Consider the following 22396-nt stretch of genomic DNA (forward strand, 5'->3'; position numbering starts at 1 on the left):
TCATGTACAGCCCATGCTTTGCCAGAGAAAAATGAGTATTCAAATGAAAGGTTTCAATAGGATTTGATTGTCTTGTCCATCTGCAGCATAGTATACTATAGAACGTTAAAAACCTCTGTTTTTATCTCATTTTGTATCATTTTATATTATATACCTGTATAACACTAAATATTAAATAGAAATATCTATGGTTGTTAGTAACAGCCTCATTAAAGTTACTAATATATCTGCCCCACTGCATCTTGCTTCAAGGCTGCTAGGCTTTCATGACCAAGGAAGAATACAAGCTTAAAATATTCAGAGAACACTTCCACTAGTTGTGCTGGATAATCAAAGGAATAAATGAACATGTTCAGGGCAGAAGGTGGACTTCCCAATATCTGAATGAAGAAAGGTTTTGTGTTTCTATTTAGTGTGCTCTGAGTTGCTTCTTTTGCAGAAAACAGTTTTGATTAGAGCCTGATTAAAGCACGAAGGTCAGATCTGTGTTAACAGCTTTAATTGACTCAACAGTACAATGTTTTCAGCCTTAGTGAAAACCACACAGCTTTAATTCATCTACCCACACCTGCTGTCTTTTATTTAACCTAATTTTCACTGTGGCTGTTAGCAACACAGTATGAATATTTTTGAACTTGAAAATTGCTTACTAATAGCAATAGAATGCATTTAAGGGAATGCATAACAAGGTTGGCTTAAGTAATTACTCTTATAAATTTATTTTGAATTGTAGACCGACTTTGTACATGTTTAATCGGATTTACTCTCTGGTAGGTGTACTTAGGACTGAGGAGGGGTTGTACCTCTGGTGGGGGACATATCATGCTCCTTTTGTCCACCTTTGGTCCCCACCCTGCACTCACTCTCACCTGTGGCTCCTAGAAGGTGTCAGCATGCGACAGTGGCCGTACCCTGAGAATGGCTTTGACCGGCCAGCTAAACCAGGTGAGGGTCTTACATTTTATGTTTTCTACTTATACGTGATCAGCACGAGCACTTCTGCTGACAAGTGCACCATTTTCGTCTCCAAAAGGGGACAGGGGCAGAATCGGGGAATCCACTCTCACATGCATCCCAGTAATGTGTGTGGCGACTGCAACAGTACATCTGCTTAAGTGGGGACCCCCTTGTATGTTCTTACTCTTGAAATGACTGCTGTTCTGTTCAAAGCTTATATACCAGAGGCTGGATTCCCCCCCTGCCCCCCCCAAAAAAATAGAATTAGCAGAAGAGCCCCTAGACAGCATCCTGTTCCCCATAATGTTCAGCTAGATGTATCTGGGAACCCCCCATCTGTTGCTTCCTTCCTTCCCTCCCTCCCAAACTGGATTTCAGAGATATGCTGTCTCTGAATCTGGAGATCCCATTTAGCTATATTATTAATAAAAGCACCTAGTATTTTTTAAATGACTTGGACAGCTGGTTGCAAACTGGACATATACTACTCAAAGATGGGACTTTATTCTCTGACGAAACACTCCAAGTGCTAAGTAAAACTACCCAATTTGACTTCTTTTTGCTTTTTTACCTAGCATGCCACCTAAAATTAACATCTAGCTTTGTTAATATAAAAGCTACCTACTTTCTCTTGATTCCTTGTTTTCTGCCTACGAAGGAACCTGTGTGTTTCACCTAAGGAGCGAGACAGATCTAGGTAACTGCTTGATTTTATATTTTCAAAAATTGGGAAGGGAAAATGATGGGAAGTTTTGCTTCTGCACATGACTCTGGCAAACCGCTCTAAGCTGAAGCGTTCCTTCCTCACCCTAGAATGTTCATTTCGCATTGAGTTCATGAAACATCGTACCCTGACCTGTTCTTACTGCATGGTTGACCACATCTACTTTTGCTATATCAATCACTAGTAACAGTTTAATAAGGAGGTTTTCACGCCTGTCCAATTCTGTGTTCCCTTTCCCAACCTTTAATCTATTGATGATTAATGCCTATATGCAACCTTTGCATTGTATTTGTGTTAACCGATCAGCAACAAGCACATATGTGGCAATGCTGTAATATTCAATAAAAGGGACTCCCCGAGACATGCTCGAGAGATGCCTCCCATATGACACTTGTCATTCGTCTGTCGTTTATTTCAACCCAACATCTGGTGACCCCGACGTGATGCTAACCTTTATACATTTTTCCATCTCAGCTGCCCTACGTGCAACTTTAAACCTGCAGAGCACATAGTGGGAGTCTGGTTTGAATGTCTGATATATCTTGCCACATTTTCTTGAGATTGTGAGAAGATATACATCCTTGTGGCTTTGACAGCAACCCACTCTATCCTACACCCCCTCCTCTGATAAAACATTCTGTAGAAGTCAAAGACTGCATGCTATTTTATGGCAGTTTGGTTGTCCTGGTTATTGCCCTGATGTAGATTTTACATTTTTTATGAGATGATTTTTATTCAGAATAACATGAAATAATGGGTATTGAAAATACAGGCATTATGTGTATTAGGCAGTTAATAATAGCATGTTGTTAAATAACCAAAGCCAAAAAGATATATGAGTTACAGTGGTACCTCAGGTTACATATGCTTCAGGTTACATACGCTTCAGGTTACAGACTCCGCTAAGCCAGAAATAGTACCTCGGGTTAACAACTTTGCTTCAGGATGAGAACAGAAATTGTGTGGCGGTGGCAGTGGGAGGCCCCATTAGCTAAAGTGGTCATCAAGTTAAGAACAGTTTCAGGTTAAGAACGGACCTCTGGAACGAATTAAGTACGTAACCAGAGGTACCACTGTATAGTGGGTCTGGGTTCCTCTGGGTGACAGTTAATAAAAGAAACAGATGTAAACCAATCAGCATCGAAAATATCCATTTGTTTCACCATGCATCACTCAGCAGTGTTGTGTAAATTTAGCAGTCACTGCCAAGTACCATATGTGTAAAGCCATCTTGGTGGTCAGTATAACCCTGAAACTAACTGGTACTTGCTTCAGAGCCATCCCACATATGCTTACCTGCTTGCTTTGGGAGCTTGGCTGCTGGCCTAGGGAGTTGGGAGTTATTCGTGCAACCTAGTGGACGTGTCCCACTCATTTCCCCATCTGACAGATGGGTGGATGGGAGGTTCAGTTTGCAAGTTTATTATTCTAGCCAAAGTCCATGGCAGACTTGTAGCAATAGCATTAACAAAATAATAAAGAACATATGTCCATAATATTAGCCAACATCTATGATAAAAGAGTTACCAGAGACACCTACAAACTTAAATTCAACTTGGATTTCAAGATTAAAGCTGCAAATCACAACAATTTATAGTGATTTTATCGGACTCATTTTTCCTGATTTTCCTCTCTCCAGCTAATGCGTAGAGGGTCACTCTGTGTTACTAAGCTATTACTGACATTCAAAAGAAACCGAATCGTTTCTGTCGGGGCCTACCTGCTTGCTTGTGAGAACAAAGGTTTCAGAAAGTGACCTCTATATAAGGGGCAACTAGAAGATAATGAGTAATGTCTTCCACAAATACAAAGTCTGACTGAGAATGGGACCTTGTGCAGTGTCCATCCAAGACTGAATCAGGACACATCAAAGAAGCGTTTCAGTTACACGAGTTGTAAATTTAAACAGGGAAAACGGGTACAGAAAAACAGGACTCCATAGTGCTATCTGGTGGCACAATGTTATATCACATATACAACACATATAAATTGCTTTTTCTTTACAAATCTAGCCGAGTCCCAAGACTGCAGAGGGCATCACTTGGAACTGCAGCTCAATTAAGGCATTTCTTAAACAAACTGATGAGAGTTTGGTCTGATAACTTTCTGTTGTTCCATTACTGATAACCCTCTGGTCCATTACTCCTATTCCTGCCACTGGGTTTTAATATATTCAGCTTTCCTGTTTTCGAGCAGACTCTTGTATTTCAATCTACATTTGATCAAATTTTCTGAGGATTCTTCTTACAGATTCGTACACAAATCCTGAATTGCCCTAGCCCAGGCTTCCTCAACCTCGGCCCTCCAGATGTTTTGAGACTACAATTCCCATCATCTCCGACCACTGGTCCTGCTAACTAGATCATGGGAGTTGTAGGCCAAAAACATCTGGAGGGCCGAGGTTGAGGAAGCCTGCCCTAGCTAGAACTTGTATTAGCTGCCTTGCACTCACTGTCAAACCAGCCAAGGTGTGTTGATTGTGTGTATTTATTAATTGTAGAAGTTATCAAATAGGGCCCGAGTTCTGTGACAATTTGCTGGAAGACATGAACAAGATTTGGAGATTTGCTCATAAAATGTTGATGCAAGTTTGTCACATGATGACTAAATAGTGCCTCTTGGATATTGCTGCCCAATCTGAGAGACCATTTCAGTCTTTTCATGCCTTATAATTCTCCACGCACTGTTGCAGATTTGGTTGTTGATATGCATTCTGTTAAAGGACATTGGGTCACTGATATTGGAAACTGGTTGCTATCCGCTCCTTCCAACACTTCAAAAGTGTTCACAAAAGTAAATACTGAAAGAGTGACTACAATAAAGCTTTACAACCGATCATTTGGAATCCCTGCAACTGGGTCTTTCAAGGTCTCAGTAAACCGCTCAACCAAGATCTGCATTTAGGCCTGTGGGACACAACACATACCACTTGCAGATAGTACATCTGTTTGCAGTTTCCAGTGTAACCAAAGCTCCATGTGAGCTGCCACAAAGAGGTGGTTTATCAAATTTTTACAAGGGAGATAGGATTTTACATTTTTAATCAACATCAGCAACTACTGATACACCCATCCTCTGCAAGTAAAAGACTTCACTGAAAACAGTTTTTTTCTTTATGTTTCTAAAGAATAAAACTCAGCCACATACTGGCATGCACACATAATTTCCATTGAATAAAGTGGGAATTATACAGCAAAGTGCTTTCTTTTATTACACCTGTCCCAGTCTGCACAAATGCCACCTTCAGCTGGTACAAACCATGCTGTGTCATTGAAATATATAGAATGTATGCATGCTGATAGAATGCATATAGGCAGTATAGTATGTATTGGCACCAGTCAGAATTTGAACTGCCACAAAATGGGGCTTTTAGTGGTTCAAGTGACATGCAATATAGTCCAGTATTTCTGCACTTGAGGTCCATGGAGAGTCAAGGCTGGTAGTGCCAAACCACAGTACTGGTGGACCCATTGTTTTCTTGCTGCGTTGATTTGGTGAGGTCATACTCACTGACTTTGAGAAGCTGCTTCTGAATTTTGTGGCACACAAAATAGGGCCTGCCGGGGTCTCCAATTAACACTTTAGTCCTATGAGTCTGGATGTGGTTTTTCAGCCACTGATGAAGGCTGTCTGCAAGAGCTTCACTGTAAAACATGTCCCCTAGGATAATAAGATCCCAGTTGTCTACTTCTGTACCAATGAGGTTCTCTGTGAGAACATGGAAAGGATTCAGGTTGTTCAGTTCACAGTTCAGCAGCATGGCAGCTCCTGCAACTGAGAAATAAGGAAACAAACAAGAAAAGATCAGTGCCCAAATTTTTGAGTTGGTAATGCCACCTGGACTGGTCAACTTTCTAGTCTTTTGGATCCTTTGTTGGGCAATACTTTCCTTGCCAGAATTGTTTTTAACAAGCTATCTTATAGTCTCTGTGGGCAGAGTATTGCTAGGGACACAATTCATGGGCTGATCACATTCAAGTCCCTGGTGCCTCCCTTATATTTTGTACTCTGTCTGGGAATGATGGGAGTTGTAGTCCAAAACATCTGAAGGGTACCAGATTGGTGAAGGCTGCTCAAGTCGCATCATTTACATCACTGAGTGTATTGACTGACCCAACCCTACACCAAAGTCGGCATGGACCGCTTATGCAGGGAGGCCTTTCTCCATCAGACCAGAGTTCATGCCACTGAGAACAGTAACATCTACATCCCTGACTCTGGGTAAGACCCTCATCCATTAGCTAGCTTGAGCACCAATCTAGAGTGGCTTCAGCTTGTGTGGGATAGTTGATATAGTCAGTTAGGTGTTAGGATACATGTTTAAGTTCTAGACCTATACTAATGTGTGCCCTCTATTACTCAGGGAATATGTGAGAAGAAATAGCACCCACTGCTTCAGCAGCATCTGGGTGGCTCGGCACTAACTGCTGGACAGGCATCAAAGGACTAGGAACTGTGTGGGTGGAATTAGAATGCCAGATGTTTCATTAGCTATGGGATAAGAATGTGATATGTGAAAGAGGAAGGGGTCCCCAACAGAGAGCAGAAATAGTGTTTTGCAGGGTAAACAATTGAGGTATGTGTTCTGTGTAAGATTTCAATATGATATATTGCAATTATGATGCATTTTCATATTTTTCAATTTTTGTGCTTCTTAGTTGTTTTAAGCACAATGTTTTGAGAATTCTCTTTAATTATGTTATTTTAAATGTGGAATAATGATGATTATGATGACGATTAGCCATAGTAGTATTGTTTGGTTTCAATTGTGGAATTTGTGCTGTATTTCTTATATTGGATCCTAAACTGGGTAACAGGCTGGTTATTCATTCTGTAAGGCGGGTTTAATGGCCCCAAGTTGGGGCTGATGGTTGGGGGAAAGTTCAAATCTCTTTAGTGTTTTGAATGGACCAAAACAGCTGCCTTTCGTTGTCCTTTGAATATGCTCTGGTGAGTAGCTTATCTAGCTGTTCAGGGTGGAATCTACAACCCATTGAAGATCATTTTCTACTTCCTGAAGTGTGTTCATATTGAGGACTACCGTATTTTTCGCTCTATAACACGCATCTGACCATAACACGCATGTAGTTTTTAGAGGAGGAAAACAAGGAAAAAATATTCTAAACGAAACAGTGGATGTATGATTTTTATGGTTCATGCTGTGGCCACAGACATGTGATCTGACAGTGAGTTTGGGGTAGCCCAATGCAAAAATCCTGAGGATCCATGTGGATCCATGCTTTGTAACGTTTTTGCGCCATTGCGGCCCCATGAAACAGTGGGTGCGTGTGTGTTTTTTGGTGCAGGCTATAGCCATGGAAATGCTATGTGATCTGATGGTGAATTTGGGGTGACCCAGTGCAAAAATCCTGAGGATCCATGTGGATCCATGCTTTGTAACCACGTTTTAAGTGGGGAGGGAAGGAAAAGAACTCAAGGGACAAGGAGCACGCGTGGGGTGTGTGGAGAAGGAGCTTTTCTGCGAGCTGAGCGGGGGGGGGGGAAGAGCACTGTTGCTTTAAAGGTATACTTAAGGTATTTGCCCTGTGCCTGGGTTTTTTTTCCATTTAACAGTTTGCAGCCTTTTCCTTCCGCTCCTTGTTTTGAGGCAGAATAGATTTGAGCAAGTGAGGAGGACTTGGATTGCAGGGGATTCGCCATTAGCTGTGTAAAAGCGCTCCTCCTTGCAGCCTGAATGATAAGCAGCCACCAGCAGCAATAGAATGGAGCACAAAAAAGCGGTAGGGGCACTAGGACCCAGACAATGCTCAAATCTATCCTGCCTGAAAATAAGCTGCTCCGTCCCGCGGATCAGCTGAGACGCGGGGGGGGGGGATTTGCGAAGTTTCCCCCTCTCCCTCATGCCCTCCCCAGCCTTTTTTTTTACTTCCTGGTTTTCACTGCGCTGGCTCAGAGCTCGAGGTTGGTTTTATTTTGCTGCTGGTTGCTTAAATTTTATCTTTCCTGCCATCCCTCTGCAGCCTCACTGCTCTGTTTAGAGAGCGCACGGACTTTTGCTAGCTCCGTCCCTCCTCCCGTGTAAGCGGCTGCTGCCGGCTTTGCTGCCATGACTCTCCTTCCCTCCCTCCTCCCCGGCTCCAGGTCGCTTTAAAGCAAGCAAAGCGAGAGCCTCGTAGAGTGTGTAAGCGGCTCCCGCTTTGCTTGACTGATGGCAGCCATGGCTCCGATCCGTGCATTCGCTCCATAACACGCACAGGCATTTTCCCTTACTTTCTAGGAGCAAAAAAGTGCGTGTTTTGGAGCGAAATTTACGGTATGTGCCCTCCAACCACTAGACAACACTATGAGATTTGGCTTCAATTGTGGCTCAGCCCCAAACCAATCTCTGACTTTGCTCATATAAAAAGACTACTATGTTTCTCTTTACATTTGCTTTCTGCCTTGCAAGAACACTGTGTGTTTTGCTTTTTCCACACTGGTTTTTCTCCCCTCACCAAAGTTGGCAAGCTTAGCATGAGTGAGTCATGTGACTTCTCTAAATCTAGGGCAACATTTTCCAGTGAGTAAAGGAAAGGAAGTGAAGACAAAGTAAATAACTTGCCAGATGTTGTGGTGGTTAGAACCAGACAGTTTGTGGTTGGAACAAATAGTGAAAAACAAGCAGATTTCCTGATCTAGGAGGTACAGAAACACAAAAACACGTGCACTCTGGTTTCTGTCATGGTGTTCGGTTGCGCCAGAAGCGGTTTAGTCATGCTGGTCACATGACCCAGAAAGCTGTCTGTGGACAAACACCGGCTCCCTCAGCCTGAAAGCGAGATGAGCATCGCAACCCCATAGTCACTTTTGACTGGACTTAATCATCTGGGGGGGGCGGGTCTTACCTTTTTTACCTTTTATCTTGAGGAGTTATAAAAGAACGCCAGCTACTTTGGGGAAGTCAGCCAAAATGTCAGTGTAGGGTTCTTTATCCTTCAGACAGACAAGGGGAAACTGCTCATCCTGGATGTCTTTAATAGAGGGCGAATTAACACCTGTTCTACACCATTTCTCTTCTGCAAAACGGGTATCTCATTTAAACAAAGCTGGAAGATCATCACCGATGTGTTGACTGTTTCACTATCAAGTAGCCCTGCCTCCAAATCAATGGCTATGGGACATGCTCAGTTCTTTCAAAGGCTTCCTTGTCTATCATGTTACCTTGTAACATGCTGGAGCCGCATTTGGTCCTCCCTTCTTCCCAATGCACCGAGACTGACTGCACTGCACGTGCAATGGAGCATCTTACCAGGATCAATGTCGTTGGCAACAACGTGCGATGCGCCGCTCATCATAGCTGCTATGGCTGTTGCTCCACAACCACTTCCAAGATCGAGGACTCTCTTCTCTCTGACAACCTCGGGGTTATCAAGAAGGTATCTGAGTATATTTTGAAAAACAAAAAAGTAAAAAAAAAGTAAAGCAAAGTCTATTGCATTAGCCTAGCACTGAATATGAATTAGCTAGTGGTATAAGGAATGCATACGTCGCAAATCAAGCAGAAGATGGATGTAAGGAAAAGGGCATTGAGAAATGCAGAAGGTGCGAGTTAAAAGGAAAACAACTAAGAACACAATAAAAGAGCCATGGAAGACATGAAACATTTATAGAAAGCTAACTGTCTGAACAGATAAGGCAATTCTGCAGACTAACTGAAAGACTAACATACAGCTGATGATGTTTTAGGAGTTGTTTACTTCAATGCATAAAAGACTTTGTGTTATATGTGTTTGGGGTCTGCCTCTGCGACCAATAGGTGCAGGGCACACCCTTCCTGTTCAGGAATAAAGAGTTTCTTAGCTGATTCTTGTCTGGTTGATTGACCTCCCACTTAAAGGTAAAGGTACCCCTGACCATTAAGCCCAGTTGCGGCCGACTCTGTGGTTGCGGCACTCATCTCGCTTTACTGGCCCGAGGGAGCCTGTGTTTGTCCCCAGACAGCTTCCGGTCATGTGGCCAGCATGACTAAGCCACTTCTAGCGAACCAGAGCAGCGCACGGAAACGCTGTTTACCTTCCCGCCGGAGCAGTACCTATTTATCTACTTGCACTTTTGGTGTGCTTTCGAACTGCTAGGTTGGCAGGAGCTGGAACCGAGCAACAGGAGCTCACTCCGTCGCAGAGATTCAAACCGCCGACCTTCTGATCGGCAAGCCCTAGGCTCTGTGGTTTAGACCACAGCACCACCCGCGTTAGCGAACCCTATTTCCATAACACTAGTAAACCTAAGTCAGGGTGAACATGTGGCATGTACGCCTTCTAGAACTGATAAGTGTTTTATACCTGGCTAGTCCTTGGCCTCCTGGCCAATAGATTGCCCAGTATGGGTCCCCATATGGCCATAAGGCAGCCTTGTCATGCCAAAATCGACAGCGAGGAGTCAGAAGTCTTAACCTTATTTCTGGTGTCAGGTTCCCACTGCTGATGACTTCTGTGTTCTTCTCCAAAAACAGTCTCATCTCTGGATCCAGGAGACTCCCTGAAGTCTTCTGGTGGTAGCACTTCCAAAGTGAACAGCTGCTTCCATCCTTTTGCTTTAGACTTGTACTGAAGATGTCTCTGCTGCATAAGCGTATCAGCCGCCTCCAGCCTATGAAAATCATGTCCTCTACTGCTCTCAGCAAGCTCCTCCCCAGCTTAAGTTCACATCAGGAATGCTTCCTTGGAGCAGAAAGTGTCAAGACAGTGGTAAGAAAAACTCATCAGCTATAGCTTTCAGACTCAATGGGAAGTCATTCCTAAAAAAACAAAAAAACAGATATTTCCACTGTATATATGCCATTAGTTGAGTGTATCAATTAGTACTAAGGATGACAGAACCCATATATTAGGGCTGTATCCAGCTAAGTTATACTCAAGAGTAGACCCACTGAAATTAATGGACCAAAGTTACTCATGTCCACAGATTTCTATAGTTGCTATTATTATTACTTTCAGTATTTTGCATTAGGAGCCCTCTTTGAATTATTCTAGAAATGTATAACTCTGCCTTATATTAAGACTATTGTCCAGCCAGTCTTGCTTATTCTGGCTGGTGGCAGCTCATGGGAGATCCTTTTAACAGGAGATGCCAAAGACTGGATCTTGGATATATTATGTATGCAACCCATGTGCTCTACCACTGAGCTTCTTCCTTATTCTGCAATAGTTTGTATGCCCTGTACAATAAATACTTGGCTCGCTCCTTCCCAACTATTATATTTCCATTTCTCCAGTCACGTCACCCCTTCTCAGTTTTATACCTCTATAAATAACCATAACTTCCACCTATCTTGGGCCCTTTCTGCACTATATGTTTATAGCAGTATCACACCACTTTCAAGTCATGGCTTCCCCATAGGAAGAGCAGTTTGTTAAGGGGGCTGAGAATTGTTGCGAGAACCGTTTCCCTCACAGAGCTACAATTCCCAGAGTTCCCTGGCAAGAGGTATTGGCTGTTAAGCCATTCTGAGAACTGCAGCTCTGTGGAAAACATGGGTCTCCTAACAACTCTCAACACCCTTAACAAACTACAGTTCCCAGGATCCTTTCTGGTGTAGGGGTCCGAGGGGCCCTCTTGGCACAAGATTGCTTCTCAGTCATACTGTGCTTGCAAGCTACATGGGCTGTTTAGCTGACAGCTGCTCTTAGAGGAAATTACACTGTTAACCTGACAGACTTTTGGGGGTGGAAACTTCCTGTTGTTGTCGTCTGAAAAATAGAGTTCAGAAGCGAGGGGGTAGAAACAGAGACCACATAGACCACATAGACATAAACAGAGACCTGCTTAAAGAGCAACTGATTCCACAGGACTCATGGGAGACCAATCACAAGGTCTTCCTTTGATAACCTTGTTTAAGCTTGGATGTGTTTGTTTATTTTATTACATGTACATCCTGCCCCTTTTCCTCCATGGAGCCACAGAAAACATACTCACAAACACCCCCCCCATTCAGGCAATGCCCAGCTCCAGTTGTTTCAGCAAAAGAGTGGCTTCATATGTCTTTTTACGACCATATCCTAGAACCAGAGCTTTAAGGGCTCCCAACTGCAGCTCTCCCTGTTGTTGGACAGGCAGAAATTCAACAGCTGCACCTTCCTTTAACATACTCCATGAAAGCTTATGTCATTATTAACTTTGTTCCTTGTTAATGTGCTACAGGAGTCTTTGTCTTTTTGGTAGGAACAAACTAAGGTTAAACACATTTACTACTGAGTAAACTCCACTGAACATAGTGAGGCTTACTTCTGAGCAAACATGCATAGCATCATCTCATAATTTGGCAATATCTCTGGAAACTGTGTTAGGAGAAGTCTAATTACATTCAATTTTGAATGAACTGCATTTTTGTCGTGTCGTATCATGAATTCTTTCAGCAGTTTTTTTTTAGTGAAAATGCGGTCTTTACATTACAATCTACTCTAGAATGTCAAACGTGAACACCAGGGGGATATCATATATGCTACTTTATCAAGAAGCTTTCGTTTATTTTGTTAACTCCTAGCTTAAGAAAATGGCTTGTGTTTATATACAGATGCTTTACAACCTGATAGCAGAGAAACCTAGGGCTGTAGCCAACCTTAAGCTACTCAGAGTAGACCCACTGAAATTCATGTACAGTACATGAAAACTTAGGTTCACTCATTTGTAGGGGTCTAACGCAAGATAAAACCAACCCGTTAATTCCACTGGGAAGCAGGTCATCGCTCCCAGTGATTTTTCCTCTCTGACAATCCCAGTAGGAAATAAGGTAGCCACGACTAAGCACTGAGAGAGAAACGAGGGACCGCTTGAGAGTGGCCTTTGTTTGCAAAATCTCTCGCGTTCATCAACAATTTGCACTCACAGAAACAAAGCGGCCCCCCGCTTTTGCTAAAGCCTTTCCCGGTTGTACCCGCAGCTACGCTACCCTGCGCCTTGGCCAGAGGAATCGAAGAAGAAAACGTGATAATAACAATCCTCATTTCCGGATTCCATTTGAACACCCTCACCCGCGGGCTGGAGCACAACGGGCATCCCGGAACCGCTCCGTCACCGAAACCTCTATGGTGCCTCGTCCTATTCCTTTACCCGCATGGGATGCCCCTCGCGTTCGATTAACAACCGGAAGTGTTATTGCTTTGTTTAGCTGCTGCACCGGGAACGTGGAACATTCTGGACTACAACTCCCATCAAGCCTCATCTGTGGTCGTGGTGGTAGGGGCTGATGGGAGTTGGAGTCCAATAACGCCTTAAGAGAGCCGCCGCTTCAATTTCCCTGTGTTAACAGCTTCTGAGAACGCTTTCAGATTGTGTTTGTCGTTCCTCCTGCGTTTGTGAGCCAAGCCTTTTCTGCTAGTATTTTTTTTTTTTTGCTTTTTAAACTATCCTTGCCCTGTATATTTAACTGCAGCCTGGCATACAGAAGCTCAACAGGTGAAGCTTCTCTTGGCATGGAGATAATCTTTGCCTATTCCATCTCAGCGTCCCATTCTGCAGTTAAAGGCAGAGAAGTGGAGCCAGTGTTTAAAAAACTGATAACCCCAGTCTTTCCTTCTCTCGTCTTCTCTTCTGTAATAGTTCAACAATGCAAATACAATGCAAATGTTACAAAGGATTCTTTGTGCTACACCAGTATGGTGTAATCCAGAGTGGGGGAACTTTTTCAGTTCAAAGCTTGCATTCTCTTCTGGACCATTTTATGGGGGACACGTGCTAGTGCTGACAAAAATGGACAGAGCGACAAATGGAAATGATATCTTTGTAGAGTGGGCTGGCTAGTTTGTACACACATGCATACCTTTCTGTCACCACCCAGGCAACCCAGAGGCATATCAGAGCCCAAGGACACTTCTAGGTAGACAAAAACACCGAAGAAGATTGTGAAACAAGATTTGTGAGGGGTGCAGCCTGGGCAGAGTCCCAAGGGCCAGAGATAAGGCTTGGAGGGCCACATTTAGCCCTCCCACAGCTGTAATTAGTGGGTAAACAAGCTGTAACTAGAACCAGGACAACATGGGTTCAAATCCCCACCTTGGGCCAGTCAGTATTCCTCAGTCAAACCTACCTTGCAGGGTAATTGTGCATAGAAAGATAGGGAGGGGAAAGAACCTTATGCTCCTTGGGAAAAGGGTGGAATAAAAATAAAATAATAAAGTCAAATGCAGCACAATTTCTCAAGCACTAAGCTTGGTAGGGTCAAAAATTGTTTTTGCATATGCTTTTGGTTTGTGTATTGATGGCATTTATACACAGCTCTTAAGTTTAAAAAGGGCTCCCATAGCAGTTTACATAAAGACAGGACACACAAGGAAAAAGGAATGGAAGGGAGGAGGGGAAATAAGCTCAAATGCAAATTCTTAAATGGACTGCTATATACAATGCTCTTTTTTTTCAGGGGGTACTCAATGGTACACAGTACTGGCATCTCTTTTGTGTGTGTAGCTAAAAAGTGTGACACACACTGTAACAACTTCATGGTGAATACCGGTACCTATTTTTCTATTTAAAAAAAGGACTGGATATATAATTCTGTCTGTGCAGACGCTGGCTGTCTAGAAGAGTAGCAACTCCTCACCAATGCAATGAGTGGAAAGGTTCAAGTCTTTATTGCTATAGTGAGACATCTGATCAAGGCCTGTATTTTAAAATGAGCTTAAATATATATTTGCAAATGTTTGTATGTTTCATGCCAGGCAGAAACCAGCTGGCTAAGTACTTTGGCAGTTGTTTATCTTCCTGCTCTCCTGAACAAGGGCCCCCCCTGATTTATAGCAGTAGCCTGTAAAAGGGAATTACAGGCTGGGAGCAAATGTTACATTGACCCTACATATTACAGAATACAATCAAGCTGCAAAAACACTAATTAAGAGTTGGTAAATAGGAAGATTTATTGTTTAACAGAAAATAATACCATGTGCCTCCCATCAGACTCTAGTCATATTTTCCTAAGGTTTAAGGTATACTGAGAGAGTTAAAGGGCAATAAATTTTGGGAAGAGCTAATGGGAAAAGCAGCTGGCCATCAGGGCTGGAGGGGGCAGAGCTTTGGTAACCATATACCACTGTGCCTATCATTTATTTGTCTGACAAGTAAATTAGTATTTTAATTTCTCTATTGCTGCGTTGAATATTTCATTCCAGCTAAGCGTTAACCACAAGCAGGGTGTTACAATAGCAATAGTGGCTCAGTATTCATTTCTCTCCAAAAAGACTGAGCACACTCAAAACAGAGCATGCCCATTTCCTCCCACCGCTCCCTAACATACATAGTCAATTTTATAGTATATAGCCAAAGACTTTTACAATTGTTATAAAAAATTCTAAGGTCTCAAATATAAAATAAATGTTCATAAATGTACAAGGCCAACACATACAGAAGTATATAAACCACATCTTAAATAGTACAGGAGAACAATCCTAAAGCCATTTTGACTCTCCCAAATTGACCTCAAATATTTCACTGCAAGGAGGAAGGAAATGGGAAAAGCTTTCCAATTGTCTTTTGACTGTAGGGGCTTATACCTCTGTTTGCAAATACAGTCTGGCAAGTATCTGTTAAGCTGAGCACACTATCAATATGCATAAAAGATTCAGGAACTAAGTATTTACCATCTTGAAGGAATGGTCAGGCTTCCCAGAAAATGCAATCAAGTAAGGCTTTATCAGGTATCCTGGCAGACAGGAGAGAAGCAACACTCTCAAATTTCTGCTGGAGACCACCTCCTTCTGTGATATATGTATAATGTTTTGGGGGGTGCTTTTGTGGTAGTGGGTGTCAGGTAAAGGTAATAGACCCAGCATGACCCCCTGTATACTTGTAATATTAAAGCGCAAGCAGCTTTCATCTCCCACATGTAATGCTAAAGATACGAAGATCCGGTTGACAAGATTATCTACAAATATACCACAGACAGTCTTGTTGGCAAGGCTCCTGCAAGCATGAGGTCAAAAGTGTAAAAGTGAGAAAGTGCATGCATAGCATTTTAAAGCAGACGCACATTTCCTGCTAAGGAGCTTCCAATTGCCAATGAGCCATTGTCCCCGTCTACAATACTGTATTAGCAAAGAGCAGTATTAAGGCTATGGGATGCGGAGGCGCAGTAAATAAGCTGAAGTAAACAAATTAAATGAGATGTCAGCAGAACTGAAGGGTTGCAGTCACAGCCACAGCCACGCACGTATAAGTTTTGAACAGTATCAGGGTGCTTGCTTCGCTTCCAAATAAAGCAATGAGGGATTTGTGATTGGTTTTATATTGTAGTTTATGTAAAGGTTGGGGGGGTGTTGCCCCTCCAGCAGATACCATACACACACACCCCAACTACCAAAATCAGGGGTCGGCGAACCAAGCTGCCCACTCGGCGAGTCCCTGTGCGCTGCACTAAACTGGTGCAGCACGGAGCGGGGACTTGCTTCCGTGGCGCTGAAAATTGCATCTGTGCCCACGGAGCGATCTCTGCGGGAGTGAACTGGCCCAGGCGAGGTAAACCTTGCCAACCCCTGACCAAAATCAACACAATCACTTTGGCAAATGTCGCCACAAAACACTTTCTGGCAATGGGTGTCAGACAGGCAGTCATTCCATGGACAATGGCAAACCATCCAGGAATGGATTAGGTTCTTGGTTGGGACAAAGAGGTGTGATTAACTTGGCCTGGGAAACCAGGAACTTGTAAATATTTATTTTGTCTTACTTGATGGGTGTGAGGTGGAGGTCAAGGGAAGGATGGGGACAAACCCGATGCTCAGTTTGTGATGCATTTGTGACGTATGCATGATGTAAATTTAGGTGTGTTGTAGGTATCTTTGTAAAACTTATAAAAGTGGGAGCAATCCTTTGTTCTGTGCTTTTCCCATGTGGTGGGTGGAAGTCCTCTTGTAACAGTCCTTTAAAATAAAGACCAGGCCTACAGACTGCTGTTTTGCTCCTATATTCCTGGCTGGTGTCTTTGTTTGGTAATCCAAGTGAGACCAAGGATTTTCCTATGTTTTCCATTGTTTCTGAAACTTATAAAAGACTCCTAAGGGTGACACCCCAGGGTCCAGACTGAGAGCGATCTCAGCTGGAACACTTTGCTGTGCAGCAAAATAAAGGAACTTTGGATTCTCTCCTCTCCGCTCCTGTGTGTCTGATTAGTGGGACCCAGGAAGGCAGGTGTGTTACCTGCAACAGTCTTGGGCTACAGGGTGGGCAATTTCAAAAGTCTACTGTATATAGGGGCTTGAACAGCATTGTTCTCCCTCCTGCGTGTGGTGAGTGGGGACCTTGTTGCAACAGTTTATTTCCTTTAATAAAGATCAGGCTTCCTAGCTGCATTGCTTCTAGTAAATTCATTGGTGAATTAACAGATTAGGTAGTACAAAACAAAAACTTGGTCTGTAGTGCACCAGCCCTTCTTAAATCCTGCTTGTTCTTCAGGGATGATGGCTTGTTTGCCGTCCCAGTCCAGAATTTTATTTAATAGATATTGTGAGTATAATTTGGAAGCCACATCTAGGAGACTTATGAGTCTATAGTTACTGGGATCCAATAGGTCTCATTTGGGGGGGGATTGGTACAACTATGCTGGTGTGCCACTCTGAGGGGATGTCGCCAGTCATGTTTATGTGAGTAAATAGTTTGGCCAAAATTGGGGCCCACCAATTTACATCTGAGGAGAATATCTCTGGAGGGACCATATCTTCCACCCAGTGCTTTACCAGGACACAGCAACACAATAAGTTCTCCAATCTCTTTAGTTGAGACAGGTGGCCAGCCAGGGAGGATCAGAGTTTTCTGGTGTATAGGTGAATAAGTTCATTTCACTGCCATAGGTAAAAGTACCCCTGACCATTAGGTCCAGTCGTGACCGACTCTGGGGTTGGGGCGCTCATCTCGCTTTACTGGCCGAGGGAGCCGGCGTACAGCTTCCGGGTCATGTGGCCAGCATGACTAAGCCGCTTCTGGCGAACCAGAGCAGTGCACGGAAACGCCGTTTACCTTCCCGCCGAAGCGGTACCTATTTATCTACTTGCACTTTGACATGCCATAGACGTCACTAAAGTGGGTCGCCCATGTTTCAGGTGTTATGAGGGGTAGAAACCTGCTAGGTTTGCCTGATAGGCCTCCTTGACTTAGACTCCAAAACTTAACTCCATTCCCCTTGATGAGAGCAAGGCTGAGAGATTTCCAGCTATTTTCATATTATGTCATTTCCCCCTCCCTTATCAGAGTATTGTACTCTCATCGTCTCCGTTGTAAGCAAGTACAAAAGTGTGCAGACTTAGCTTTTCCTCTCACTTTTCCTCCGTGCCAGAAAAAGGCTCACTGGCTACATTTCTGTGTGCCAGGCTCCTATTAAATGCTCAGGCATGGGGCAGATTAAAAGAAGTTGGCAACCCTAGTGGAAACAGTGGCAAACATTGTCAAGTGTATCAACTCTTCTTACCTTAAAGCTACCTTAACTTGTATTCCATGAGGTGTCAATGCACCCAACTGGTAAGGAAGGAAATGCCGGCCTACTTTGTTGTAATGACATCTCCGTTACCAAGGCAACAAGAGGCCTATGTTCTGGAACCTTGTACTGTGATATATGTTCAGGGGCAACCTTAAAATAAATAAATAGATCTCTGCCATCCTTGTGTGGTGCATGAGGGAACAGCAGAGTCCTGTCAGAGTAAACCTTTCAGATTTAATGCCACTCACACAGTAGGGACATTATGCCTAGATTTCCCTAAATTTATTAGGTTATGAGGCCATCTAGTGATCACAGATTTTAGTACAATAGATATGTGCTGCAATTAGTATTTTTTCAGAACAAAGATTTGACATCATAGCGCCCCCTACCCTTGCAAAGCCTTCATGTGTTATCATTTACCATTAAAAATCCTTTATTATATTTATTCAGCATTCCCTTTCTGTTACATCAGCTGCCTTGGAGGAGGCCTGTTGTCAGATAACAGGGTAGGGGAATTCAGGCCCAGGAGGCAAATGTGACCCCCAGAACTCTCCGTACTCGTGTGGTCTGTGGTGGTGCAAGAGTTTGGGCCAGAGTCCTGCACAGCAGAACGAGCAGGAGAACCTGCAAACTAAGTAGAGCTGACTTACTACGATGTAAGGTAAGTGAACAAATACATATTGCCATCAAAAGGAGGGAGCGACCATTAAGTCCTGAGTCTAAAAGTTACCTAACTGCATGGCTGGTCACAGATTTACATTATTAAAAGCTGGACCATTTCATACTGAGGTCCTTCTTCACATGAGACCCAGCGGGCCTTTTTTGCAGTGGCTCCCCATTTGTGGAATGCTCTCCCCAAGGAGGTTCGCCTGGTTCCTTCACTATATATTTTTAGGTGCCAGGCGAAAACATTCCTCTTCAACAAGGATTTTGGCTGATTCATATCATATTTTAAATGTATCTGTGGGAAGGGGTGTGTGGTATTGTTTTGCTGTTTCGGTTTAATTATTTACTTGTGTTTTATCTTGTATTTTATTTTGTGAGCTGCCCTGGGCCTCTTGATGAAGGGTGGTATATAAATTTAATTAATTAATTATAATAACAATGGATTTCATTCGCCTTCCTATCTCAGCCTGTGCGTAATGAGTTACGGTGGCTTTGCATTAGCAGAAAGTTGTGCAAGGCAGAGCTCCAGATTGTTGTTGATTTCTCCCTCCATGCCTCCCACCCTAAAAAGCTGCTCCTGAGAGTGATGATTAACACCTAGCTTGATTATTTGGGGTGTCATGGGAGGGGCAGCACCTCAGGTGGGGGCAGTTTGTTCACCTTTGGTCCCCGCCCTGCACTCAGCTCTCACCTGTGGCTCCTAGAAGCTGTCCGCATGCAACAGCGGCCACACCCCAAGAATGGCTTCAACTGGCTGGCTAAAGCGGGTGAAGATAACCTTAGGAGGGATTTCCCCTGCATGCAGAAACAGGCTCCAGCAATGGAGTGGACCAATAGTGGGTCCAATGGTCAATAAGCCAGTTTTCTGCATGTTCTGTAGAGGGAAGTGAGGGGCAGATGGGGCTTGTCAACAGATGGATGCCAACAATTTGGCTTGTCTGCATTTACATGACAATTGCAGGATTTACTTGAGTCAGGAGGCTTTGCATTTCCATAGCCTTCCAGCCCTTTACAGAGGTGGGAAGAGTTGGTCTTTGTTGAGAAAAGATGTTGTTGGAAGATGTAGGACACATAAAGCACTTCTTCAAGCAGTGCATAGTCAGTCAAACTGTGGAACTCTCCCAGGAGGCAGTGGGGCCCCCTGACTTGGATGGCTTTAAAAGATTCACAGTTGGAGGCAGCAATATTCTGAATACCAGTTGCTGGAATGGGAGGGGAAAGTGCTGTTGTGCTTATGTTCTGCTCCCTGGTTTCCCTCCCATAGGCATCTGTCGGCCATTGTGAGAACAGGATGCTGGACTAGATGGGCCAGTGGCCTGATCCAGCAGACTATTCTTATGTTGTTAGTTGCGAGGGTTGGAACTTTTCTGTGCTTCTGGAAAAACAGGCTGCACATTCTATGCAGACTTGCACAACCCGATAGTGACGTTGTTCAACGTAAAATAAGAGCTTATGAGGCCTGCCTTGTCTACGAGCCTGCTGCTAAGCGTCTATCTGTATCTGTCTCGGAAAAGCCTAAAATAACGAAAAGCAAAACAACTTTGGGCAAAACTTTAAAAAACTCAACAACTTTTGAGTCCGGATTTTCACTTTTTGAAATATGTGGACCTTATCATAAGGAATTGTTATAGGGCAAGGGTGGAGGACTCGTGTCCAGCCATATGTTGCTGAACTACAACTACAGTGGTACCTCGGGTTATGTACTTAATTCGTTCCGGAAGTCTGTTCTTAACCTGAAACTGTTCTTAACCTGAAGCACCACTTTTAGCTAATGGGGCCTCCTGCTGCTGCCACGCCACTGCTGCACGATTTCTGTTCTCATCCTGAAGCAAAGTTCTTAACCTGAAGCACTATTTTTGGGTTAGTGGAGTCTGTAACCTGAAGCATATGTAAGGTGAAGCGTATGTAACCCGAGGTACCACTGTACAACTCTTTCCTGGTCTTACGTCCTGCTGGCTGAGTCTGATGGGAGTCCAGCAGCATTTGAACGACCTCGCACTCATCCTTGTTCCCTAGGGTAATAGCAGGTGCTGCTGCTGCAGCTCTAAACCGCTCATTGTTCCGATTACAAACTGGTGTCTATATTTCAGTTTGAACTTTGGTAACAGCTATTTAAATTTCCATTTTTTCCAGCATCACAGTGTCAAAGGTGGCTGGTTTATGCATCTAGCTGCGCATCGTTTTAAGCTCTACAACTAAGGTCATGTCTACACTACACATTAAAAGTGCATGGGTCACTCCTTCACAAGAATCTTGGGAACTGTAGTTTGTTAAGTGTGCTGGGCATCTGTGTAAGGGGAAACTGCAGTTCCCAGGATTCTTTGGGGAAAACCATGTGTTAAATGTATGGTATGGATGTGACCAATCACAACTGCTTTCATAATGTATTTTGTACTGATTTTGTGTTGTGGCTAAAACGAATTCAAATTGGCTACATTTAGCAGTTTTTCAACAGAGGCTTCTAGAGAAGCTTGCATTAGTCCTATCATTAGCATGCCTTCTACATTTCAACAAATTAAGCATTGTGGCTGCAGGCAAAAGTTTTGCTCCTTAAGAGTTGGGTGTCGGCCACCTTGGGTGCTCTCCTTGGTTTATAGGGTCAAATATAAAGTGAATTGCTTGGGTACAACTTTAATCTTAAAGATTAAGGGGTGGGGCAGTCTTGACTTGTCAGATATATTTGTTCCTGGCTGACACCAAGGGACAGGGTCCTCATTACTGGAAAACTAATGAATAAGTAAGTTTAGAATTGCTTTCAGAATTTATCAGTGAGTAAGGCTTGGTGAACATAGAAAGATTTACTCCCAGTTGTATGGCATTACAATTAAAAATGGGTTTTTAAAAAACTATTTCTAGGGTGCATGAGATAGGGCTTGATTGACAAATGGTCTGATCCTTTATGGCAAAACCAAAAAGACTTTAATATATGTGTCAGCTGTTGACCCAATTTAGGCTGGCAGCTTCTGAAAGGTAAAGGCTTCAGAGGAGATTAAGGAAAAATGCTATTATTAATGCAGGAAGCTAGAACTGAAAATTCAAAGGGGGAAATAAGTCACTGCAATAAAAAAGGCAATTAATTGGGTTAAAAAATGTCTCTATAGCTGAACCTTCTTATTCCATCTGTCCAAGAACTGGCCATGAATCAAAGATGAGTGTTTGAATGGAGCTGATAATTACTGCAGGCAAAAGGTTAATCCAGGAGTGGATGTTAATTTATAATACAAAAGATGATGCTGCCAAAATAGAGTTGAGCAGTAAGTAACTATGCTATTATTTTCTAGTTCCAGAGGTGCAATCCAAAAACTAGGCTGCAATCCTAAACAGATGTGATGGGAAGCAAACCGCTTTGGACATAGTGTAACTTACTCCAAAGTAAACATGCATTTTTGTGTGTGTTAGTTAAATGAGCACATTCCCTTTCCTGTTTGCAAAATTATCTATACCCCATTATTACTATTATTATTTTCAAAAGAAAAATATATACAGTATATTGCAATTATGGCAAGAATAACACCGACTTTAAAATACATCAGTCTCCAGCCAAGCCCCTGCTCTCTTCCTTCAGCATGGTCATAGCACCATGAAAGAATACATCCTTTGCATAGGAAAGATGGTGGGAAACATCTCTGTAGAAACTTTGGCAGCAACCTCCA

General features: G+C 43.1%; 1 protein-coding gene across 5 annotated transcripts; it reads right to left on the minus strand.

Annotated features, from left to right (window-relative positions):
• Positions 1-4705: 4705 nt before the first annotated feature.
• On the minus strand, positions 4706-18187 carry ETFBKMT (electron transfer flavoprotein subunit beta lysine methyltransferase). 5 transcript variants are annotated; one of them, XM_083572419.1, is made up of 4 exons: positions 18069-18187; positions 10075-10418; positions 8931-9061; positions 4706-5455 (listed from the first exon to the last, which is right to left on the minus strand). In XM_083572419.1, exons 2-4 carry the CDS (start codon positions 10281-10283, stop codon positions 5112-5114), a joined length of 684 nt encoding a protein of 227 aa, XP_083428545.1. In that variant the 5' UTR covers positions 10284-10418; positions 18069-18187; the 3' UTR covers positions 4706-5111. The 5 variants fall into 5 exon arrangements, with proteins under 5 accessions (XP_083428545.1, XP_083428541.1, XP_083428544.1 ...); XM_083572415.1 differs by having other exon boundaries at positions 9964-10418; positions 18069-18186; XM_083572418.1 differs by lacking the exon at positions 18069-18187 and adding an exon at positions 15250-15273 and having other exon boundaries at positions 9964-10418.
• Positions 18188-22396: the final 4209 nt, after the last annotated feature.

Source organism: Podarcis filfolensis (assembly GCF_964270895.1).
Source record: "Podarcis filfolensis genome assembly, chromosome: 10".
Classification (NCBI taxonomy): domain Eukaryota; kingdom Metazoa; phylum Chordata; class Lepidosauria; order Squamata; family Lacertidae; genus Podarcis; species Podarcis filfolensis.

Excerpts from the sequence above, each read along its gene's own strand:
- ETFBKMT (XM_083572415.1), bottom strand. The coding sequence starts at position 10,283 with ATGATTTTCATAGGCTGGAGGCGGCTGATACGCTTATGCAGCAGAGAC. Across the intron at positions 9,062-9,963 it reads GGAGGCCAAGGACTAGCCAG|ATACCTTCTTGATAACCCCG; the intron begins GTATAAAACACT and ends AAATATACTCAG. Across the intron at positions 5,456-8,930 it reads TGCCAACGACATTGATCCTG|TTGCAGGAGCTGCCATGCTG; the intron begins GTAAGATGCTCC and ends CTTATTTCTCAG.